The sequence below is a fragment of the Oncorhynchus keta genome, chromosome 28 (assembly GCF_023373465.1).
Source record: "Oncorhynchus keta strain PuntledgeMale-10-30-2019 chromosome 28, Oket_V2, whole genome shotgun sequence".
Lineage (NCBI taxonomy): Eukaryota > Metazoa > Chordata > Actinopteri > Salmoniformes > Salmonidae > Oncorhynchus > Oncorhynchus keta.
Window position 1 is genome coordinate 68553323 of NC_068448.1, and position 20928 is coordinate 68574250.

The 20928-nt window shown below is 44.0% G+C and overlaps 2 protein-coding genes across 4 annotated transcripts; one reads left to right on the top strand and one right to left on the bottom strand.

The window, feature by feature from the left end:
- The first annotated feature begins 106 nt into the window (after positions 1-106).
- On the top strand, positions 107-8146 carry irf9 (interferon regulatory factor 9). Of its 2 annotated transcripts, none has more exons than XM_035759241.2 (10): positions 107-242; positions 1007-1065; positions 1420-1542; positions 1679-1859; positions 3891-4033; positions 4126-4210; positions 4373-4426; positions 5773-6168; positions 6284-6399; positions 6779-8146. In XM_035759241.2, exons 2-10 carry the CDS (start codon positions 1009-1011, stop codon positions 6908-6910), a joined length of 1287 nt encoding a protein of 428 aa, XP_035615134.1. In that variant the 5' UTR covers positions 107-242; positions 1007-1008; the 3' UTR covers positions 6911-8146. The 2 variants fall into 2 exon arrangements, with proteins under 2 accessions (XP_035615134.1, XP_052339697.1); XM_052483737.1 differs by lacking the exon at positions 107-242 and adding an exon at positions 283-913.
- emc9 (ER membrane protein complex subunit 9) lies at positions 7861-17385 on the bottom strand. 2 transcript variants are annotated; one of them, XM_035759242.2, is made up of 6 exons: positions 17154-17385; positions 11839-12035; positions 11584-11660; positions 11361-11430; positions 11118-11212; positions 7861-8486 (listed from the first exon to the last, which is right to left on the bottom strand). In XM_035759242.2, the coding sequence occupies exons 2-6, from the start codon at positions 12031-12033 to the stop codon at positions 8306-8308; spliced, it is 618 nt and encodes a 205-aa protein (XP_035615135.1). In that variant the 5' UTR covers positions 12034-12035; positions 17154-17385; the 3' UTR covers positions 7861-8305. The 2 variants fall into 2 exon arrangements, with proteins under 2 accessions (XP_035615135.1, XP_052339698.1); XM_052483738.1 differs by lacking the exon at positions 17154-17385 and adding an exon at positions 14620-14822.
- Positions 17386-20928: the final 3543 nt, after the last annotated feature.

Sequence of the window (20928 nt, forward strand, 5' to 3'; positions counted from 1 at the left end):
GTCTCATCAGTTGCAGGATATGCTCTGAGAAAATATCCAATATTTGAGTGAAATGTCGCCCCCCAGTTGTCTAAACAGTAACCTGCTGTAGTTCTCTAAAGTCACGTGATTTCGGGGAAAGGGAGCGCCTGCCTCTGCTCTGCGGGAGGCAGGCGAACAGCCGCTGGATTTTCCAGTCAATAGTACAGTACTATGCGCTCATAATCCGCTCTATTGAAGAATCCGAGGAAACGCAACCTAAGGTAAATGAAACTAATTCACCTTCATCACACTCTTTCTAAATATGTGGAAAAGTGGTATGCAAAAGAGTTACACTTCATTAGCAATTTGTTTATTTATTAGTTTGATATATTTAGATGGGGACTTCAGTAGTTGATTTGATTATAGTATTGGCTCTAAGCATAATAGTTGCTTACATTCATAAATAAAACATATAAATATTGTTATTTCAGCTGTTTGAAGCTGATGTAAAAAGCCGAAAGTAAAAAGAGCAAAAAAACGCAACTGGAAGCAGAAATGGCTCTCATAGAACGGATCTACCGCTTCTCATATATGCATTCAATGAGAACCTAGCCTTTACTACTGCGCCTTTAAGTAGCTATTTGTGCAAACATACATAGCAGTTTGCCAGTGTGAATGTCCTCAGCTGAACTACACACACACACGTCACGCATACATAATCAGTCATGTACTCACAATATTCGTTATCTTGCTAGCACTGCTCTTACAAACAAACTCAATATAATACAGTATCAGCCTATGTAGGCAGCAGGAGGTTGGTGGCACCTTAATTGGGGAAGACGGGCTCGTGGTAATGGCTGGAATGATATCAAACACATGGGTTAATACCATTCCATTAGCTCTGTTCCAGCCATTATTATGAGCCGTCCTCCCCTCAGCAGCCTCCACTGAGGTAGGCCTAATACTATGTGTATAGTTTGTATGACACAATTATATATATTTTTTTGCCAGACTAGATGGAAATAAAGTTATACTGTTTTCACAGCTATGGCATCTGGGAGAATTCGCTCAACCCGCAGACTACGCTCCTGGATGGTAGACCAGGTGAGTGTTTGAGGATGATTTGTTCAATAGTTCCTTTTGAGCAAATTAATGTGTGTGCACTAACAGCTGTTTGCAGTGGATGTGTCTGAGCTGGTACACCATAGTGACCTGTATATTTGAGTCATTTAACTGATGCTCTTATCCAGAGAAATTAGGGTTAACTGCCTTTCTCAAAGGCCCATCCATTGATTTTTATACCTAGTCGGCTCAGGGATTCAAACCAGTGACCTTTCAGTTATAGGGCCAACATTCTTAACCACTAGGCTATCTGCCACCACAGTTAGTGTACTGTCTGTCTGGGACATGGGTTGAGTGAGTGTTGTCCTGGTCTCACCCCCACCGTGTCTTGTGCAGGTCAGCAGTGGGAAGTACCCTGGCCTGATATGGGACGATGACGCCAAGACCATGTTTCGTATCCCCTGGAAACACGCCGGGAAACAGGACTTCCGCAGTGAAGAGGATGGTGCCATCTTCAAGGTCCTGACACTTTATCAGTACTATCCCTAGTTCGTTAAGTCGTCATTTTACAGAAGCCCCTTGTTATTTATTATCTATTAAAACATACAGTAGGCATTATTTCCTGAGCTGTGAGTCTTAAATGCCTCATCCATAGGCATGGGCGGTGTTTAAGGGGAAGTTGTCCGATGGGGGTCGTGTGGACCCTGCCTCCTGGAAGACCCGGCTGCGCTGTGCTCTCAATAAGAGCCCGGAGTTCAAAGAGGTCCCCGAGAGGTCCCAGCTAGACATCTCCGAACCATACAAAGTTTACTGCCTTGTACCGATGAATGAACAAGGTTAGAGACACACAAACACACACTGTGAGTTAGTTATGCAATTTTTATTTCTACCCCTCTTTTACGATGTTCCAGCCATTATCTTTTGATCTTGTGTAGGAATCTACAGTATAACCACATCCTCATATCCACTATCTGGGAATAGACCAGGTGTAGCAATATACATTCTTTGGGTTTGAGGAAGTTACACTCGAGGTTGAGAAGATTTAGATTTTTAATACTGGCCAACTCCATGACCACATGCATGCAGCACTCTACAGTTGTGGCCAAAAGTTGAGAATGACACAAATATCAATTTTCACAAAGTCTGCTGCCTCAGTCTGTATGATGGCAATTTGCATATACTCCAGAATGTTATGAAGAGTGATCAGATGAATTGCAATTAATTGCAAAGTCTCTCTTTGCCATGCAAATGAACTGAGTCCCAAAAAACATTTCCACTGCATTTCAGCCCTGCCACAAAATGACCAGCTGACATTATGTCAGTGATTCTCTCGTTAACACGGGTGTGAGTGTTGACAAGGACAAGGCTGGAGATCACTCTGTTACTCTGTCAACCATGGTTACCTGCAAGGAAACACATGCAGTCATTATTGCTTTGTACAAAAAGGCCTTCACAGGCAAGGATATTGCTGCCAGTAAGATTGTACCTAAATCAACCATTTATCGGATCATCAAGAACTTCAAGGAGAGCGGTTCAATTGTTGTGAAGAAGGATTCAGGGCACCCAAGAAAGTCCAGCAAGCGCCAGGACGTCTCCTAAAGTTGATTCAGCTGCAGGATCGGGGCACCACCAGTACAGAGCTTGCTCAGGAATGGCAGCAGGCAGGTGTGAGTGCATCTGCACGCACAGTGAGGTGAAGACTTTTGGAGGATGGCTTGGTGTCAAGAAGGGCAGCAAAGAAGCCACTTCTCTCCAGGAAAAACATCAGGGACAGACTGATATTCTGCAAAAGTTAAAGGGATTGGACTGCTGACGACTGGGGTAAAGTCATTTTCTCTGATGAATCCCCTTTCCGATTGTTTGGGGCATCCGGAAAAAAGTTTGTCCGGAGAAGACAAGGTGAGCGCTACCATCAGTCCTGTGTCATGCCAACAGTAAAGCATCCTGAGACCATTCATGTGTGGGGTTGCTTCTCAGCCAAGGGAGTGGGCTCACTCACAATTTTGCCTAAGAACACAGCCATGAATAACATTTACATTTAAGTCATTTAGCAGACGCTCTTATCCAGAGCGACTTACAAATTGGTGCATTCACCTTATGACATCCAGTGGAACAGCCACTTTACAATAGTGCATCTAATAAAAAACACATTCTCCGAGAGCAACTTCTCCCAACCATCCAGGAACAGTTTGGTGACAAACAATGTCTTTTCCAGCATGATGGAGCACCTTGCAATAAGGCAAAAGTGATAACTCAGTGGTTCGGGAAACAAAACATCGATATTTTGGGTCCATGACCAGGAAACTCCCCAGACCTTAATCCCATTGAGAACTTGTGGTCAATCCTCAAGAGGCGGGTGGACAAACAAAACCCACAAATCCTGACAAACTCCAAGCATTGATTATGCAAGAATGGGCTGCCATCAGTCAGGATGTGGCCCAGAAGTTAATTGACAGCATGCCAGGGAGGATTGCAGAGGTCTTGAAAAAGAAGGGTCAAAACTGCAGATATTGACTCTTTGCATCAACTTGATATAATTGTCAATAAAAGCCTTTGACGCTTATGAAATGCTTATAATTATACTTCAGTATTCCATAGTAACATCTGACAAAAATATCTAAAGACACTGAGGCAGCAGACTGTGAAAATTAATATTTGTGTCATTCTCAAAACTTTTGGCCACGACTGTACTCTACTATAGTTCCCTCAGTCAGTCCAAAGGGACATACAGTCATACAGGGGTCAGCGGTGCAAATTTGATCAGAGCAGCAATAACTCCACATAGTTTGTAGCTGTTGAGACAACTTCAAAGCAGGCTAAATTGCAGTAAACAAATTGCTAACATATGGTGCCTTTTCTCTTCACAGTGTTGGGGAATGTTAAAATAAAGGGCCGAGCCAGAGCAGGAGGGAGGAAGAGAAGGAGCAGCGATTCAGATAGCGAGGAGGTGGAGGAGGAGGTTGTGGTCAAACAGATGAAAGAGGAGATCATCACCGCCCCAATCACCATGGTAGGTCTGGCATTTTAAAGACAGAAACAAGTTCTAGAAACATTTGGGATGTATCTCTATTGTTTATGTCAATTTGTGTGTGTTTTTATCAGTCTGTTCAGGAGATTGATGAAAGTGTTCTTACCATCCAACAAGACCAGTTCGATCAGCCCTTGGTCATCCTGAAGAGCGATGGGAGTAAGTCTTATGTCTTACTAAATCAATGTCATGTCTGTCAAACACTGAATCTCTGTGTTAATTTATGTTGGATCTCTCAGCCACTGTTTCTCCACTCTTGGGAGTTCTCCAATAGCATGTGGTTGATTGACATGCTGTTGATATTCTGTTGTCTTCCTCTAGCGGTCGATGAGCTCCAGGTGAACGTCACGATTGAGACCGTCCCTCCCCCTGGAGGTAATGCTATGCAGAAAGGAAGTCAAATCAGCTTCTCAATCACATGGGGGCCGATTCTGACCTGAGTTAAGTGCACGTAAATGGAATGCATTTCCATTTTTATGCACTTTTCTCTCTACTCGTATTTTGACCTTAAACTTAAGCATGAGAATAGCATGCTATTCACCTGCTATTTCTCAGGAGTGGTGATTGAATAAATGTAGGTGTGTATAAAAAAATGTTGCCCCAATTTCGTGTTATCTAATTGTCCCATCGCTGTAACTCCCGTACGTACTCTGGAGAGGCAAAGGTCGAGAGCTGTGCGTCCTCTGAAACACAACCCAACCAAGTCGCACTGCTTCTTGACACAATGCCCGCTTAACCCGGAAGCCAGCCGCACCAAAGTGACGGAGGAAACACCATACACCTGGCGACCGTGCCAGTGTGTTACTGCACCCGGCCCGCCACAGGAGTGGTGATGGGACATGGACATCCCTGCCAGCCAAACCCTCCCCTAACCCAGACGACACTGGGCCAATTGTGTGCCGCCCCATTGGTCTCCCGGTCGCGGCCGGCTGCGACAGAACCTGGACTCTAACCAGGATCTCTAGTGGCAGAGCGATGCAGTGTCTTAGACCACTGAGCCACTAAGGAGGCCTGATACGCCTTGTTCTGACCTCGACTTAATTCCCTCATAATTCCACCACCTTTAGGAGCGAGGAAACCATGAATAACATCTAGTGAACCTACTGGTATCAAGTGGAAAAACATCTACTTTATTTTTTCAGATAGAAATAACACCATTCTTCATGTATTTTAATTTACAACTTTATAAAAGCTAGGTAAATGAGTAATCCGTTTGGACAAGAGAATTGTAAATATAAATGACTTGTTTTAGATATACTGTAGTTTCCTAACCCTAAATAATCTACAAGATCTACCAATTTTTACTGAAACGGAGACAAATAAGCATATATCTAGATGGCTTTCTTTCATTGATCCCTAATATTCTGAACGTGTTCTCTCAAAATATTCTAGTGAGTCTGTCAACAAAATTCTAACTAAAAAGGTACACCGTATTTAAAGGGATGGCTTAAGTTAAATGTACTGGAGACCCTATTTAATTTAAACTCCATGAAATAATCTGTTGGCCAGCAAGTGGGAGGGTTTTGAGCTGTTGAATTACATTTATTAAGAACGCGCCCGCCTGCAAAGCCTGTTACGCACCTTCGTGAGGCAAGTCTGAATAGCAACTATTGAGAAGTGCGTAATTTCCTAAACTGGAATCGGGCCCATACTACATGAACTATTCCTGCTCGGTCTCTCATTCACTCTCATCCCTTCTCTCTCTCTCTCTCCCACTCCAGCACGGGACTCGTTCCATGTCTTAGTGAAATACATAGGACAGGAGGTGCTTAAACGTGAGGTCATAGGCAGCGATGTCCGAATCGCCTACCTGCCCTCATCACCTGTTCCACCCACCCTGATGATGGGTGGGTTCCCACGCATCCCCCTCCCAGAGTCCCCCTCCTCCCTGAACTCCAGCCCTGGCATCGGGCCTCAGCTCCAGGCCCTCTCCACACTGTTGCCCTTCATGGAGAAAGGGGTGATCCTGACCTCCACGGGGGCAGGGATCTATGCTAAGCGCTACTGCCAGGGCCGGGTGTTCTGGACAGGGCCACATTCAACCGCGACGGGACCCCACAAGATGAACCGTGCTGTGGAGCCCGTGCTGCTCTTTGACAGAGAGGCTTTCAAAATGGGTGAGTGACATGGTGCTGCTCACTCTCTCTTGGTGAGGATAACCCACTTCTTTGTTGGCCCCTTATTGGATATCTCAGCAGTCCGTGTGTATTTACTGACTGCGTGTTTCCTTAGAGCTGGACCACTTCCGCAGTTACGGGGGAGACCCTCCTCAGTGTGGCATCACCTTGTGTTTCGGAGAGGAGTTCAGTGCCACAGAGGACCCATCCAGCAAACTCATCATCACACAGGTACAGCTGAAAGCTTTTCCTCACTTACTCATAAATAACTGTAACACCTGTTCAAATGTAAACAAAAGGTGCAGTAAATGCAGACCTTAGAACAGGGCTTCCCAACTGGCGGCCCCCCAAATTGTCTGTTGGACATAAAACACTGTAAAAACACCAGCAAATCAGCTCCAACTGATTTTAATTTGGGACGTCTGTTCCCAAAATATTCCCACACATAATAAAAGAGATATGTGATCGTATACAAATGTAAGCAAGGTTTGAAATGATTGGATCTAGTTGATGATCCCTGCCTTAAACTAAGGTTTATGTAAGTACAGGATAACTACACGTTTCACTGTCAATTAAAGAGGGACTGAACCAAGCACCCCCTCTTCTCCAGATAACCCTACCCTGGGCTCAGCAGCAGGTCAAAGAAGCTGAAGACTTCCGGGAGTCAATGACCTACCTCCGTGACATAGCCAGCCAATCAGGAGATGTCACCATCAACCTGGTACCAGTGCTTTACCCCTGAGCATCTGATCACAGGACATCTCGTATAAATTAAGAGTGAAAACAATATTGAAGCACTATCTGATCTGATACCAAGGGCTCAATTCAATCCGTGTCGCGGAAATTCAGCGCAATTTAAAGGCAATGTTCCTGTGTTTGCGGAGACTGCATTCACGGTTAAACGCTGCATAAGTCGGCTCAGTCGGAAATGAGTTTTACATTTCAATCGCACTGAACATCCATGATATGGATTTAACGGAGTCCCAAGCCTCAGACATGAACCACTAGACTGAATAGCACTACATGGAATGGAGACATCACTTTGGTTTAGCCTTCAGGATTGCCCTTTACCAACCCAATCACCTGGTGTTATACTATTGGTCCAAATGATATCCAACTCACTTTGGCTGTGTTTACATAGGCAGCCCAATTCTGATATTTTTCTACTGACCAATCAGATCAGCTATGAAAAAGAGATGATGTGAAAAGAGGTGTGATTGGTCAAAAGACCAATTAGTGGAAAAACATATCACAATTGGGCCTTTTTATAGGGAGTCAGAGACTTTTACTCCTTATTGCTGTCTTTATGAATGCTGACTGTGGTACTGCTTGAGATACCTTTCAGGATCCTCCTCATGTTGTTTACATAGCCTGTGATAGCGTAACTGTTGACAAAGCTGTTGTAAGTAGTGTATGAGATTCTCCCAAAACAGGCTCAGAAAGCCATAGTAGGGCCAAAGTTCAGTTATTTGATCATCACCATGTCAACTGTTCGATGCAGGAAACCAAACTTGTCTGTCTGCGGTTTTGGTTTCTGAAAGTGGTAATGCTTGTTCAGCACATTTATATTGAAAAAAAAACAATATTCGTATACTTTATCTCTTCGTCATATAGAAATGAATCCAGGGGGGGGGCTCCTTTCTCTTATGAACCGATGTTTATATGAACACAATATCACATGAATACTTTAAATAGTTTGTAGATGTAGTTTAATGAGTTGATAAGCTTACACACTCTGAAAGCAGTGGGTCAGGATGTACGTAATGTTGTGATGCCATTGAACTATGAGCACGGCTTTGTTAATGGTTGTAAGTGGGTTAACAACATGGCTGCTGGGTTTGACACAAGGCACACTCTGGACTGAGAATGTTGTTAGGTGGAAGACTGCACAGATCTGTCAATATTTCAGTTATTTATGCATGTCTTGTGTTGTCAGTGTTCTGCCTGATCGTATTAAATCTATTTCATATTTAGAAAATATTGTGGATGATGTGCTTATTTGGCTGTTAGATGGTAATAATAAAAATAAGATTCTTAACTAAATATGTGTAGTTTCATCAGGTTTAAGACATACTGTATATAATTCCAACTATTTAAATTTGAAAGATGTTACTCAAAAGTTATCTACAAGCTTATTTCAAACATTACCATTGGCTGGTGAGGCAAGCTCTGCTATTTTGGCATTGAGTTTCTGATTTGTCCAGTCCCTAGTGATGTCGTCCAAATGGCTGTCAAAATCAACTAATAACGAGTGATCTCCAGAGTCCAGCAGCTGACTGGCTATGTCCCGAGTCTCCTCCCACTGCCGCAGCATTATCCTGGGGAAAGAAAAGGAATCTTTAATGAATGTATACTTCAAATAAATGTATATTTTTCTAACAAATAATTGTATTTGTCACATGCTTCGTAAACAGCAGGTGTAGACTAACAGTGAAATGAAATGTCTCCCAACAATGCAGTGAGACAAAAGATAATTAATAGAAAAATAATTACACGAGGAATAAATAGACAATAAGTAACGATAACTTGACTATATACACATTGTACCAGTACCGAGTCAATTTCCCCGGGGTACTTGTTAACTGAGGAAGATATGTGTATTTATAGGTAGGGATAAAGTGACTAGGTAACAGGATAGATAAACAGTAAAAGCAGCATATGTGATGAATCGAGACAAAAAGGGTCAATGCCGATAGTTAGTTAACAAATAGCTACCCGGGCTAATTATTTATCAGTCTTATGTCTTGGGGGTAGAAGCTGTTCAGGGTCCTGTTGGTTCCAGACTTGGTGCGTTGGTACCGCTTGCCGTGTGGTAGCAGAGAGAAAAGTCTATGACTTGGATGGCTGGAGTCTTTGACCATTTTTAGGGCCTTCCTCTGACACCACCTGGTATAGAGTTCCTGGGTGGCAGGGAGCTCGGCCCCAGTGAAGTACCGGATCATACGCACTACCCTCTGTAGAGCCTTGTGGTCGGATGCCAAGCAGTTGCCATAAACAAGTGGTGGTGCAGCAAGTCAATATGCTTTCAATGGTGCAGCTGTAGAACCTTTTGCAGATCTTTTCATCCTCCTGAGGGGGAAGAGGCGTTGTCGTTGCCCTCTTCATGACTGTTTTGGTGTGTGTGGACCATGATAATTCCTTAGTGATGTGGACACAGAGGAACTTGAAGGCCTACCACCGTCGTGTCCTCTGCAAACTTATTGATTGTGTTGGAGACGTTTGCTGCCACACAGACCAAGCACGCTCCCCTGTGGCGGATGTGTTGTTACCTACCCTCACTACCCGAGGGCGTCCCGTTAGGAAGTCCAGGATCCAGTTGCAGAGGGAGGTGTTTAATCCCAGGGTCCTTTGTTTAGTGATGAGCTTGGAGGGCTCTATGGTGTTGAACACTGAGCTGTATTCAGTGAACAGCATTCTCACGTAGGTGTTCCTTTTGTCCAGGTGAGAGGGGGCAGTGTGGGGTGCAATAGAGATTGGATCTGTTGGGGCGGTATGCGAATTGGAGTGGGTCCAGGGTGTCTGGGATGATGGTGTTGATGTGAGCCATGACCAGATTTTCAAAGCATTTCATCTCTACAGATGGGAGTCCAACGATGGTTACCTTCGCTTCCTTGGGCACAGGGACTATGGTGGTCTGCTTGAAACATGTAGGTATTACAGACTGGGTCAGGGAGAGGTTGAAAATGTCAGTGAAGACACTTGCCAGCTGGTCAGCACATGCTCTGAGGACGCATCCTGGTAATTCATCTGGTCCTGCGGCCTTGTGAATGTAAACTTGTTTAAAGTTCTTTCTCACATCGGCTACGGAGAGCGTGATCACAGTCGTCCGGAATAGCTGGTGCTCTCATGCATGGTCCAGTGTTGCTAGCCTCGAAGCGAGCATAGAAAGTATTTAGCTCATCTGGTAGGCTCATGACACGGGACAGCTCGCGGCTGGGTTTCTCTTTGTAATCCATGATAGTTTGCAAGCCCTGCCACATCTGACGAGCATTAGAGCCGGTGTAGTAGGATTCGATCTTGGTCCTGTATTGACCCTTTGCCTGTTTGATGGTTCCTCAGAGGGCGTAGCAGGATTTATAAACGTCCGGATTAGTCTCCCGCACCTTGAAAGCGGCAGCTCTAGCCTTTAGGTCAGTGAGGATGTTGCCTGTAGTAATCCATGGCTTCTGGTTGGGATATGTACGTACGGTAATTGTGGGGACGACATCGTTGATGCACTTATTAATGAAGCCGGTGACTGATCTAGTGAACTCCTCAGTGCCATTGGATGAATCCCGGAACAGTCTAACTGAACATCCGCTTCATCGGACCACATCGGACCACTTATTGAGCAAGTCACTGGTGCTTCCTGTTTGAGTCTTTGCTTGTAAGCAAGAATCAGGAGGATAGAGTTATAGTCAGATTTGCCAAATGGAGGACAAGGGAGAGCTTTGTATGCATCTCTGTGTGTGGAGTAAAGGTGATCTAGAGGTTTTTTATGCCTCTAGTTGCACAGGTGACATGCTGGTAGAAATTAGCTAAAACGGATTTAAGTTTTCCTGCATCAGCCACTTGGAGCACCGCCTCTGGGTGAGTATTTTCTTATTTACTTCTGGCCCTATACAGCTCGTTGAGGGCGGTCTTAGTGCCAGCATTAGTTTTGTGGTGCTAAATAGATGGCTACGATTAATATAGATAAACTCTCTTGGTAAAATGTATGGTCTACAGCTTATCATGAGGTATTCTAACTCAAGCGAGCAGACTTCCTTAATATTAGAGATTGCGCACGAGCTGTTGTTAAGAAACACACACCCCCTCTCCCAAGCTTCCTCTTCAATAGAATGTAGTCCTACACAGCTGCTACAGCCACAGCTACTGTGAATGTACTTGATAGAGGTGTGCTATCAACAGAAAAGCAAATGGTAATTAACTATCTTGAAAGAAGGATAGCAGAGATGTCCAGATCTTACGTGTGTTTGTCTTTGAGGGTCCAGCGGGTATCTTTTCGCTCATACATCACGATGGGAGGCACCCTGTAGTCAGGAGACATCTTTCCACCATCAATCTGACAAGCCACACAGGTCACAGTTAGAGAGAAGGGGATGCAGACACACATCAGAAAGATTTACCAAAAAGCTGCTGCATTGTGAGCTTGGACACACACACACACACAATAAGGAATTACAGACAATAAAACCACAGTGGATGCCTACCATTAACAAAACTGCATTGTTACACTGCTCTGCGATCTTGTCTGCAATCTTCAACGCACATGGCGTAGGGCTGCCCAGCGAAGGGGAGAGAGAAGGAGCGGTTATTGTTTAACACAGGTGATTAGCATGTGATAAGCAGGCTAACAGGCCGCTGAAACCACATGATAGAGAAATTAACATCTACAGAGTCAATAGTGAAGCTGAACCACAGTGGGACACACACCTGCTGTCTGACACACAGGCATTGGCTTGGTAGTAACCTACAATCCTCTGCTGTGTCTGTGCACACCATACATCCACCTGAAGCAAAGAAGGTATGATACATTACAGCACATAAATACATGACAAGCCAAAAGACTGATCCACACTGTACATGCACCACTGCCAGGTAAGAACGAGTAGTTAGGCTACTTTTGTTTGATCATTTCTGACATACTGTATGTTGGACAGCAAAGACCACAGGTTATTAGGTGGTTACCTGTGTGAGAGCCAGCTGGGTGATGGGAGCCAATGGTAGGTGAGTGTGAAGCAAGGGAACGCAGTCTGTCACACACACAGCGCCACCTGCTGGGCTGGATGACAACAACAGCCCATTGACACTGCACCGTGGAAACAGACAGGCGTGCAGGTACATCTTCACATAGGCGAGACAGGACAACTCAACCTCCCCCATGACTGTAGACAGAAAAGGATACACAGATCTGAGAACATGCAGCAAAACACCAGGCCAAAAACACTAGTCAGGGCTTGATTTGAGCAAATTGATGACAGAAGATGTAATGACATGAATGCTGACAGAATAAATAAGATTTAGTAATAAATCCTTGCATTACAAACTCGCTGGATGACACAATAAGGACCCTTTTCAACTGCACTAATACATCCAACCAATAGTTAGAGCCAGGGAGGGATGCCCAAGCAGTTCGATCAAAAGCCACACAGCAAACCATTGTTTTGGACATTGATTGACTAGCTAGCTTGTCGCCCCCTTGTTAAAGAAGTAGAAAGGATAAGCCGGGTCAAAGACAGCAGGAGAAATGGAAGTGAGTGAGGGTGAAGTATCAGAGGGGGTAGGTGTGGTGAAGTTCTCGGAGCCGGAGCCTTGCACTGAGGGTCAGGATAAAGATGAGTCCGTGACAGTAGGAGTGACATTTTTTTTTTAAGTGGACCATTGCCTTTTGGCTGATCCATTTGTGGTTTCAGAGACGGTGAAAACAGTTGGGTGCTGTGGAATCAGAGAGGGTAATGGAATCAGCGAGGGTAATCAGAAGTGGTCTGGTGATAACTGTGTTTCTGCTGGTCGGAGGGAGCAGGAGCTCCGCGTTAAACTTTTCGAGAAAAGGGTGCCAGTGAAAGGCGTGATTACTGGGTAGCGGTAAATGTTAAAGTTGACCAACTGAAGAGGAAGATTCCCTTGTTCTTTTGAGTTTTGATGTTGAGTCTTTGCCGACAAAGTGATTAGGATATGCAAGTTATCCTGTACAATCTTTTGTGCCGAAATACATTACGTTGTTATTAGTGTCAAGCTTATGGGCTTTTGGCAGCAGTGTGTAGGAGGGAGGTTCCTAGGAAGTGACAAGTGTACCTAAGGGCATGAGACAAAGGAATGTGTAGCATTGGGGAAAGTAGTGGTCTGTGTTAATTGTATAATTGTAGGGGTGCCCATGGGGCTGGGAATCAGAAGTGTCCAGTGCAAGAGAGGCAGGTTGAGGTTCTGGTGACAGCTACAGAGGTATTTGGGTGTATGAGACTTGACATCAGAAGAGTTACAGGGTAGGGTGTGTTGAGTGGTGGTATCCCATCCTTTCAGGCTGTTGGCCTGAGGTAGGACTAGATAGATTTAAATAGTGGGGTAATGGTGGTGGGTTTTAGTGAGTGCAGGGTTAGATGGTAGGGTATTTAAATAGTGGAGTAATGGTGGTGGGTTTTAGTGAGTGCAGGGTTAGATGGTAGGGTATTTGTTGATTTTTTTTCTCCAAACACAGTATGAGAAATATACTCCAGTCTAGTAGGTGGCAGTAATGCAACATTTATTGGAAGCCAACCTCCGTTATACGTCATTGAAGAAGTACCACCACAGAGTAGTGATGGGCATTCCGCCTCTTTTCATTTAGCCGGCTTATTCGGCTCAGCTCACCAAAAGGAGACTGCTTTTTTGGCTCCCAAACGGCTCTTTAAAAAAATATATGTTTTGTATTTTTTAAATTCAAACAGTTTGTGATAGTTTGACTATGATTGGTGTTAAAACAATTCTAATTAAATTATTAAATGAAGTCGTACACTACCTTAACCACAATGTATTTAAAAATGCATTGGTTTGTTATGAAAAACAATGCTATTAAACATTTGCATTTAAAGTATAACTTTTTTAATGTATATTAAAAAGTGCATATAAATGTAACAATTCAAAACTAATACAATCTGAACAACATAATAGAATATTGCACCATATCAAAGAAAAATAAATATCAAGGTGCAAAACTGCAACATCCCACATAAAACATTAAACTCTTTTCTCTCTTCTTTATTGCCATGTTATAACCAGCAGCACACAGCAATGCTGAACATATTTTGCTTTTATGAGAAATTTGCATTCAGAAATGCAAGCTGCCTCACTTTCAGGGGGCTGATGCGGTTTCTTCTCTCAGTAATTATTTGTCCCGTTTTTGAGAAGAGCCTCTGAGGGAACAGATGTGGCCATTATGCAGTCTCCCTTTCATGACTTTAGCAAGTCGTGGGTAGACTTGGAGGGGCTCCTTCATTATGGCATCTGCTGAGGGATTCCTTCCTGCTGCATCCCCAGTTGCGCTCTCGTCGAACAACACCCAAACAGCAGACGTTTGTGGCACTACTGCTGGTGCTTCTGCTCCATCTGATCCCTCTTCTTCCTAGTGCCCTGGTGCCTGAGCCAGCTGACTGATGGGGCTGTCCCTCCCTACTGCTGAGGTTATTCTTTAAAGAGCCTCATCAATCGCTCTGGAATCACTGAAGGCTAACTTAAACCTGGGTTCAAGTGCAGCGGTTTCTGTCCATCAACTCTCACATGTCCTGTGGTTACATTTTCTTCTCTCTGGCGGCTGGCTGTGATTCGCTGCAGACCCTGACACAAGAGTATCATTTTTGAGGCTATCACATAGCTGAAGAGAACAGTAACTTATTAGTTCATGTTTTGTCTACTGATACTACATTCTCATCTACTGCTCATATACATATATAATACTGGATTAAATAATGATGTAGTAATAACTGCTTACTGTACCTCTCTCCACTGTGACCTCCACCACCTCCCATTCCTCTTGGGTCTGAGCATCAACAGGTGCATTGACAATGGCCAGGGTAGAGATGATGACATCCTTTGCCTCAAGAAACCACTTCAACATATAAAATGTTGAATTCCACATCGTAGAGCAGTCTTGTTTAGGCCTCAGCTCAGGCATCCCCATCTGGGCAGCTACTGTGCTCCTGTGGAAGTATTCCACAGCTGCTTTCGCTTTGTCCACAGTGGGCTTCATCACCTTCAGAGCATCTCTTACAAATCAGGTTTATTGTGTGGATAAGACATGGATGATGGGTCCATTTAAACATTTTCATGGCTTCGGTTATGTTAGCTTCATAGTCGCTAACACAACAGACCACTTTTCCATCTACTTGCCATTCTCTGGCCACTCTCAACAGTTCCTCTGCGAAGTTCTCTGAAGTGTGTCTGTCGCTGAACTAAAAGCAGTCCAGAAGACAGCTAGACACTGAAATCTTCAATGAAGTGACATGTAATCGACATGTAAACAGTGGTTATCCTTGATGTCCAGCAGTAAGGCAAACTGCTGTAGCTTTTTGTACTCTTTCCTGCACTGAAGCCTGTGTACATTTAAATTGTGTACATTGGATTTAGGCTATTGCTATAATTTCTAAAAACCTGTCCATCATCGTAAATTCCTGGAAATCGTTGGCAATCATTTTTGCCAATGCAATATCAATTTGGCCTTGTTTTGCTAGACATAGACTTTGGCATATACTGGTCCATAGAAGACTGCGTTGCTGTGGGTCGCAGAGTAGGCCAACTTGACTGAGTGGATACATCTCCACGTGTGGCGGTGCTGGCTCCACCACTATCACTAGCAGGCCCGCTAGTTTCTCGCAGCTCCGCTACAGCTAGCTTCACAGTTGGGTGCACAGTTCGCATATGCCGGTGTAGGTTGTGCGTAGAACCGGCCTTATATGAGATTTTGTTTTGGAAAATTCTACACAGTGCTCTAACATTGTCTACTATATTAAAAACGCATCCAAATGCTGTGTTTTCGACTAATTTTTTCACTTCCCCTCTGTCCTCCGCTGCTAAGTGTGTGACTGTGATTTGGCTCGGCCCTCCCTCGCGCATCTTTGGATCATTGGTTGACACTGCGTGTCTGATTGACAGGAAAGACAGGTGAGGCTGTTAGTCTGAGCAGACAGAACGAATGTATGCGCTTGAGCATTTAGGCCTATATTATTTTTTCGTTTTGGAATTAGTTAATTCCATTCATTTAAATATTTTGATTATTCATATCTTAATTTTGTATTTATTTTTAGAAATAGATTCGGCTCTTCTGATATGCGAGCCGGCTCCCAACGTTCACCTACAAGAGCCGGTTCTAAACTCGTTCGCGAACTAGTGATGCCAATTTAGCAATTTTGTTGCTAGATTTAGCAACTTTTCAGACTACCCTGGTAACTTTTTTTTTTTTTTCAAACAGCACCTAGCAACAAATTTAGCTAAATTTAAAAATGTATTTGGAACTTTTAGCAACTTCTGAAAAGTGACTCAAACGCTAAAATGCACGCATTTTCCATCTAAATGACACAAAAACGTTTCTCTGTCACAACACACGTGCCTGGCTGCAAACGTGCATTGTGAGTGACGTCAGCAGCAGCAATTGCAGCATCAATTGCACATGCAGCAGCAATTTCAGCAAATTGCAAATCATTTTTGGCCGAATAGAAGTCAGTCGACGAGCCAAACCCAATGAATATAGTTGGTGACGAATGTTTGATCTTGAACAGAACTTACAACATCAATTAACATGTCTCAATCAAAATTGTACGGTCAGAAGTACAGAAAAGAGTGGGAGTCTGTACCTGAACAAATGTCAAATCATATTTTTGGCCGAGATGGCCGGTCAATTTGAGTAACGTCATTTAGCAACTTTTAGCAACAAATCAACCTGCCTCTAGCAACTGAAACTGAAAACGTGTTGGCAACACTGCTACCAACCCAGAGGGGCAAGGTCGCGAGGCTAAACAGACCGGGCAAAGGTTTGAGAAGTGAAAAATGATCCCTTAGTTAATTTTCTCGAAATCTGAGCGCACAATCTAGATTCGAGACAATATATTAAATAGTTGAACATGTTAATACTGCAACCTCGTGAAAGTGACGAAATTACATTTGAATTTAGTAAAAAAACGACTTATCGGAATGGCTTTGATTCGACGGCCTGCACTCACACGCATGAGCTTAACGAGCCAACGTCGCCATGACATCGCCCACAAGTGTGATCGGGAATTTCTATTGGAGAAGCAGTTCTAGCCCATCTTCATACTCTTCGGTTTCAGCCAGTCTTGGTTAGTACTCAGCAAGCTAGCTTGCCAACATCAATGGTCAAAAGGCCTGCCTACGTAGCTAGTTATGGCCAGTAGCAGTTCAAATAGATCTGGGAAAGTATATACTAGCTAACGTTATATAGATATTGGAGAAAAAACAAACATTTTATGATAGCTAGCTAGTATAGCTAACAGTTGGCTACCTAGCTAACGACTTACCGTCAAAGGATATTATTTCTTGGGATGAGATTTCAGAAGACCAGTAAAGCAAGCGTCCGGATTCAAACTCAACTGTCTAATATTGCATATTAATAAAGAAAACAAAATATTGAATACATGGATAATTTACAAACATGTGCACTGTGGAGCAGAAGCTACATCGATTGAGCAAATTTCCTGTTTAGTGCCCGCCCACCTACAGTATCTGCATTTGGGATTGGTTGCAATAGTGACTGTCAAAGCCTACTGGCGTCTCTATTATGCCAATCATTTGTTACTAGACCCCATTCGTTCAAGCAGTGAGGCGTCTCCTCCTTGTGGACATTGTTTGACATACTTTGTAACCCCATAATGCATTTTTACATGGTTTTTAAAAATGTACAAAATAGTAAATTGTAGTACAGCCTGCTCCCACATCTGTTTGTGCCGTCTTGTGAACTCATATAGACAACTGTAGAGCCTCTAGCCCTGCTCATTATTTTTTTTATTTATTTTACCTTTATTTAACTAGGCAAGTCAGTTAAGAACACATTCTTATTTTCAATGACGGCCTAGGAACAGTGAGTTAACTGCCTGTTCAGGGGCAGAACGACAGATTTGTATCTCCTTCCAGTTCTCTACTAACATAAAGGCGGTGGCCCGTTCCTGTAGGTTCATGCTCTACAACATCCGCAGAGTACGACCCTGCCTCACACAGGAAGCGGCGCAGGTCCTAATCCAGGCACTTGTCATCTCCCGTCTGGATTACTGCAACTCGCTGTTGGCTGGGCTCCCTGCCTGTGCCATTAAACACCTACAACTCATCCAGAACGCCGCAGCCCGTCTGGTGTTCAACCTTCCCAAGTTCTCTCACGTCACCCCGCTCCTCCGCTCTCTCCACTGGCTTCCAGTTGAAGCTCGCATCCGCTACAAGACCATGGTGCTTGCCTACGGAGCTGTGAGGGGAACGGCACCTCAGTACCTCCAGGCTCTGATCAGGCCCTACACCCAAACAAGAGCACTGCGTTCATCCACCTCTGGCCTGCTCGCCTCCCTACCACTGAGGAAGTACAGTTCCCGCTCAGCCCAGTCAAAACTGTTCGCTGCTCTGGCCCCCCAATGGTGGAACAAACTCCCTCACGACGCCAGGACAGCGGAGTCAATCACCACCTTCCGGAGACACCTGAAACCCCACCTCTTTAAGGAATACCTAGGATAGGATAAGTAATCCTTCTCACCCCCCCCCCCCTAAAAGATTTAGATGCACTATTGTAAAGTGGCTGTTCCACTGGATGTCATAAGGTGAATGCACCAATTTGTAAGTCGCTCTGGATAAGAGCGTCTGCTAAATGACTTAAATGTAAATGTAAATGTTGTCTGCTCGGGGATTAGGCTACCACTAGGCTACCCTGCCACCCCATTATACCTTATCTAACCTTTCAGTTCCACCACCCACACATGCGATGACATCACCAGGTGTCAATGATGTTTCTAGAGACAATATTTCTCTCATCACTCAATACCTAGGTTTACCTCCACTGTATTCACATCCTACCATACCTTTGTCTGTACATTATACCTTGAAGCTATTTTATCGCCCCCAGAAACCTTTTACTCTCTATTCCGGACATTCTAAACGACCAATTCTCATAGCTTTTAGCCATACCCTTATCCTACTCCTCTGTTCCTCTGGTGATATAGAGGTGAATCCAGGCCCTGCAGTGCCTAGCTCCACTCCTATTCCCAAGGTGCTCTCTTTTGATGACTTCTGTAACCGTAATAGCCTTGGTTTCATGCATGTTAACATTAGAAGCCTCCTCCCTAAGCTTGTTTTATTCACTGCTTTAGCACAATCTGCCAACCCGGATGTTCTAGCCGTGTCTGAATCCTGGCTTAGGAAGACCACCAAAAATTCTGAAATCTCCATCCCTAACTACAACATTTTCAGACAAGATAGAACGGCCAAAGGGGACAGTGTTGCAATCTACTGCAGAGATAGCCTGCAGAGTTCTGTCCTACTATCCAGGTCTGTACCCAAACAATTTGAACTTCTACTTTAAAAAATATCCACCTCTCTAAAAACAAGTCTCTCACTGTTGCCACCTGCTATAGACCACCCTCAGCTGTGCTCTGGACACCATATGGGAACTGATTGCCGCACATCTATCTTCAGAGCTCGTGCTGCTACGCGACCTACTCTGGAACATGCTTAACACCCCAGCCATCCTACAATCTAAGCTTGATTTCCTCAATCTCACACAAATGATCAATTAACCTACCAGGTACCACCCCAAAGCCGTAAACATGGGCACCCTCATAGATATCATCCTAACCAACTTGCCCTCTAAATACACCTCCTTTGTTTTCAACCAAGATCTCAGCGATCACTGCCTGCATCCGTAATGGGTCAGCAGTCTTCTCTGTATACATCAATGACGTCGCTCTTGCTGCTGGTGAGTCTCTGATCCACCTCTACGCAGATGACACCATTCTGTATACTTCTGGCCCTTCTTTGGACTCTGTTAACAACACTCCAGACGAGCTTCAATGCCATACAACTCTCCTTCCGTGGCCTCCAATTGCTCTTAAATACAAGTAAAACTAAATGAATGCTCTTCAACCGATCGCTGCCTGCACCTGCCCACCCGTCCAACATCACTACTCTGGACAGTTCTGACTTAGAATATGTGGACAACTACAAATACCTAGGTGTCTGGTTAGACTGTAAACTCTCCTTCCAGACCCACATCAAACGCAACAAAGCCTCTGCTGCCAAACATACCCTTGTAAAACTGACCATCCTACCGATCCTCGACTTCAGCGACGTCATTTACAAAATAGCCTCCAATACCATACTCAATAAATTGGATGCAGTCTATCACAGTGCCATCCGTTTGGTCACCAAAGCCCCATATACTACCCACCACTGCGACCTGTACGCTCGTTGGCAGGCCCTCGCTTCATACTCATCGCCAAACCCACTGGCTCCAGGTCATCTACAAGACCCTGCTAGGTAAAGTCCCCCCTTATCTCACCTCACTGGTCACCATAGCAGCACCCACCTGTAGCACGCGCTCCAGCAGGTATATCTTTCTGGTCACCACCAAAACCAATTCTTCCTTTAGCCGCCTCTCCTTCCAGTTCTCTGCTGCCAATGACTGGAACGAACTGCAAAAATCTCTGAAACTGGAAACACTTATCCCCCTCACTAGCTTTAAGCACCAGCTGTCAGAGCAGCTCACAGATTACTGCACCTGTACATAGCCCATCTATAATTTAGCCCAAACAACTACCTCTCCCCCTAGTGTATTTATTTATTTTGCTCCTTTGCACCCCATTATTTCTATCTCTACTTTGCACATGCTTCCACTGCAAATCTACCATTCCAGTGTTTATTCATTTATTCATTTTTAACTTGCTATATTGTATTTACTTCGCCACCATGGCCTTTTTTTGCTTTTACCTCCCTTATCTCACCTCATTTGCTCACATTGTATATAGACTTATTTTTCTACTGTATTATTGACTGTATGTTTGTTTTACTCCATGTGTAACTCTGTTGTTGTACCTGTCGAACTGCTTTGCTTTATCTTGACCAGGTCGCAATTGTAAATGAGAACTTGTTCTAAACTTGCCTACCTGTTTAAATAAAGGTGAAATAAAAATTAATAAATATAGTAGGTGACATTGCCATAAACATTTCCAGAGCATACGATAAGATCTTTTTTTGTAGAAGTACTTTCAGCTTCCCACACTGATGTGGTGCACAGACAAGGCATGAGCAAACCAAGACATA